The sequence below is a fragment of the Anneissia japonica genome, unplaced genomic scaffold, assembly GCF_011630105.1.
Source record: "Anneissia japonica isolate Jap-2015-1 unplaced genomic scaffold, ASM1163010v1 scaffold1162_len108652_cov204, whole genome shotgun sequence".
In the NCBI taxonomy this organism is placed as follows: Eukaryota; Metazoa; Echinodermata; class Crinoidea; order Comatulida; family Comatulidae; genus Anneissia; species Anneissia japonica.
In genome coordinates, this window is record NW_022710785.1 from 14,369 (window position 1) to 18,478 (window position 4,110).

The 4,110-nt window shown below is 47.3% G+C and overlaps 1 protein-coding gene across 1 annotated transcript; it reads left to right on the forward strand.

Moving 5' to 3' along the window:
- Positions 1-1,726: 1,726 nt before the first annotated feature.
- On the forward strand, positions 1,727-3,127 carry LOC117107124. The gene is made up of 2 exons (XM_033248685.1): positions 1,727-2,026; positions 2,594-3,127. The coding sequence occupies exons 1-2, from the start codon at positions 1,761-1,763 to the stop codon at positions 2,802-2,804; spliced, it is 477 nt and encodes a 158-aa protein (XP_033104576.1). The 5' UTR covers positions 1,727-1,760; the 3' UTR covers positions 2,805-3,127.
- Positions 3,128-4,110: the final 983 nt, after the last annotated feature.

A 4,110-nucleotide genomic window follows, 5' to 3' on the forward strand; every position in this document is an offset into this window, starting at 1 on the left:
ATTCCAACTTGTCTGATCCTGGGAAATTCCAAGGATTCATCGCCTCCTCGTCCGTGTACTCGATGGTTCTCGATTCCGGCCACATTTCGCACGTGTGCATCACCCAATCCAAGTATTCCGTCGGCAAGTATTTCAGCGTGCATCGTCTTTGTCCAAATCCATATTACGGTTACGTGTTTCCAGTTCGATCGACATCGTTGAAGTGATTAATTATCGGTTCTCATTAACGGTATTATATAGAAAAAACAATTCGCACATACGTACTCAGATGGTGTCGCTATACTTTCCTCTGTCCTTCGTTGCGATCGCGTCGGCGACATTTCTGGCGATGCTGTGTGCTTTCACGCCCGACCTGGCAGTCGACGATGTCGAATTCTTGGGCACCGGGGCGGTTTCGAAGCTGACTGTGTCGGAAGGAAAGGTGATCGCCGTGCTCGCGGTTCTACCGGGATCGGCGACGTGCAGCATGCACGCCACGGACGATTTTTCGATGCTCGCTTCGGTCTTGTGTTCGGAAGGAAAATGCACGTTGAACAACGTCGGAGATTACGCGTACGTCAGGTGCTACGACGGGGACGGCAACTTCGCCGGCGGATCGGCGTTCCGCAAGACGACGACGAGCGTGCCGTCCGACCGAAGCTTCCCTCCGCCGCCACTCTTCAGGATCGGGCACACGACGTTCGAGCACGCGACGCAAGACGGCATGGTCAGGGAAGTATTTACAGTCTTCGAAGGAGACATGATATTTAGGGCAACATGAGTCTGAGACGCTTGCGTTCCATCCAACGCGTGGCGTCCGCGTCCACCGTGTGGTTGGTGAGATCTAAGTTCGCGAGGAGAGCCAGTCTAACGATGCTCGCGTGCGCCGCCTTCTCGTTCCTGTTCTATGAGACGTTCGCCGTCGAGAGATACAGGAAGTACGGATGCCACGAAACTTACGTCGTCGGTCAGGAAGAGTGTCCCCCGCACTTGCAACCGCGAACTGGATCCGACGGGCTGATGAAGGTGGTGATCTGTGTCGGAGCGTCGTTCTTCGTCCTGTCCTTCCTGCCGTTCGACTTCCTCGAATGAACGTTCGGCGCGAACAGGATGGCCGACGTCGCGGCCAACGTGCTCCGTTATCACTTCGACAGCGTCCTCTCGGAAAGCAGACCGGCGCCTCCCGACTTCGAGACGTACGTGCGAGTGCTCGGCTACCGGAGCAAGGTGTTCGGGACGACGTTGCCGCGCCGGTCGGTCGAGTGCGAGATGTTCTGGAGAAGGATGCTCACGTGCCAGCTGTCCGCCATGTACTTGGAATGGGCGTACTCTGAGCCGCCGAAACGAAAGCTCTGGATGCGAACTCTGATTCTGATCGCGTCCGTCGTGGTTCCTGCCGCTCTCCTCGCCGAGGCGTTGCCGGCGTCTCGCGCGTGCGTGGCCGTCGCCGGCCGCTTCTTTCACGTGGCGCCTCTGCAGTCGTTCGTCTCGCTGCTGCCGTTCACCGCCTACTGGTGGGCGACCGTAGCCTGCTGGATCTTCTCGCACGCGCTGACCGTGCGCACCGAACGGAAAGAGGAACTGGATGCGGTCAGACGATCGAAAGTCACCGATCCCGACGACATCGAAGACTTGGTGTTCCTGATGTACGTCGCGAAGAGGTGAAAAACGATTCCGATTACACATGATGACATCATTACGTCATCCGTCGAAATAAAAATAGTAGAGTATTTACGAAACAGGACGGTAGAGGGACGACGACGGACTACCGATGTTCACTGATGCGTAAATTCCAGCCTGTCGTGCTCTTTCTGTTCTCGTTTACGTATCTAGGGACGACGTCATGCTTGATTGACCTGTTTGTAAACATGGCTTCCAACGTGATGGACCTGCTGTTTGTTGCGCTTGCAGAGGACGTGCTTGAGCCGGAGGAGTACCTTTTGTTGAGTGATCTAAACACAAATAACAATATTGATGTACCCTACAAGGAGTACAACAAGTTTTACCTCGAATCATACACGGACGATGAATGCAATGCTTATTTCAGGTGTGGTCCTTATTTAATTTTTTTGGCCTGGGCTAGGCTAGGCCTAGGCCTAGTCCCCAGCTAGAGTTTTTGCGATCTTTTATTAGCATAGGCCTAGTCCGAGCCCTTATTTTCTAGCTAAGTCGCCCTATCTGATGCCTGGGGAGAGGGGTTTGTAGGCCTACCAAGCTACTATGCCTAGGTTTGGTTGTCTCATATATTCTTCGTTTCTCTCTTGGTATGGGCCTAGATAGTCAAACTAGCTTCTTAACATGGTTAGCCTTGCCAAAAAAAAAAAAAAATTGCTTTTTTTTAAAAATACTTTTTAAATACTCATTTATATACAACATTCCATATTACTAATTAGTCTAGGGCCTAGGTTGGATAGAAAAAAACCACCCCCCTCCCAAAAAACACACATGTATATATGCCTAGGCCCTCAGCTTTATAGAAGACAATATAAATCTTCATTATTGCCATATACGTGAGTGTGACAAATGAAATAAATATCACCATGTGTGAGGAGGGCCAGGTTGGAGGATTATTGGGCTCAGGTTTAATAATAGTGTATTTTTTTTCTTAATATAGATTTATGAAGGACGACATATATCGTCTTAAGATGGCGTTAAAGATTGACGATGAGATCAAATGTGCAAACGGCCTCAAGATCCAGGGTATTGAAATGCTGTGTATACTGCTGAAGCGGTTTGCCTATCCGTGCAGGTACATTGATATGGTGCCTATGTTTGCAAGGCCGATTCCTCAAATTTGCATGATTACCAATATGATTATGCGGTAAGTGTACGATCGGTTTCATTACCTTTTAACTAGTTTGGACCATCCTTGGCTACAGGCTGAACATTTGGAAAATTTTTCCAATGTTATCTATGCCGCCGGTGCTGCCCTTCAGAATTGCTGGGGTTTTGTAGATGGAACTTTACGCCCAATTTGCAAGCCCGGAGAACATCAGCGGATCGTTTACAATGGCCATAAGCGTGTCCACTCCCTGAAATTCCAATCCGTGGTAACACCAAATGGTCTAATAGCTAATCTATTTGGTCCAATTGAGGGAAGTCGGCATGACTCATTTATGCTAAGAGAATCAGGTTTGCTACAAAAGTTAGAGCGCCATGCCATTAAGGAAAATGGTGAATACACAGATGATGTTTAATAACTAGGGGAAAAACAATGAAAGGATTGCCAGCAATCTTACCCAATCAATTAGTTTGAACAGTAGGTCTGTAAGAGTCATGGTGGACCGCCTTAAAGCAGTGTAGAAAGACTTGTTTGAAAAGTTATAGGGCCTAGGTATAGCCAACCAAATCTGACTAAAATTGGAAAAGGCCACTGAAGATTTAATGAATTGTGAAAAAGATGCAATCACTATGAAATGAGAAGGTGAAGCAGCACCAGCATTAGCTGCCAGTGAGGAGATGAGGGAAAATAAGTCAGAAAAAATTTAGGAAACAAAATCAAGATATTAAACTACCAGATGAAGATCAAGCAGTCTACTTTCTCTCAAGAAGTCGCAGAATTAATTCCATTTGTTTGTTTTGGTTTTCAATTTGTTGCTGCATTTGTTGCCGAGTGAGTTCCATTTGTTGCATGACCATAGTCATTACGTTATTTTGGGCTTCTTGAGCTTTAACTTGGGCTTCTTGTGCGATTCTTTTCGCTTCTGCATCGGCCTCCATCTTGCATTGGAGGAACTCAATTGTTGCATTAATTTTCAAGGTTTTCTGGGTTTCATCAGACAATATATCTTTAAGGACAAATGAATTTGAATTACTGTAAATGTCTTCAACATGTCATGTTTCATCATTTTTAATACCTTGATTTTGTTTCCTGAAATGTTTCTAACGAGCGTTTCCTCATCTCCTCACCCGCCACTCGTGCTGCTGCTGCATCACCTTCTGATTTCATTGTGGTTGCATCTTTCTCCTGATTCATCAGGTCTTCAATGCCTTTCTCCTTTTCAGTTAGGTCTGGTGGAGCTATCCCCGAACCCCTTTCCTCACCATCAAGTTTTGCCTTCAACTTTTCTTTTAGCAGGTTCCACCTATCCCTTACGGACCTTCCATCAATTTTTGGTAGATTGCTGGCAA

Excerpts from the sequence above, each read along its gene's own strand:
- LOC117107124 (XM_033248685.1), top strand. The coding sequence starts at position 1,761 with ATGCGTAAATTCCAGCCTGTCGTGCTCTTTCTGTTCTCGTTTACGTAT. Across the intron at positions 2,027-2,593 it reads GAATGCAATGCTTATTTCAG|ATTTATGAAGGACGACATAT; the intron begins GTGTGGTCCTTA and ends TTCTTAATATAG.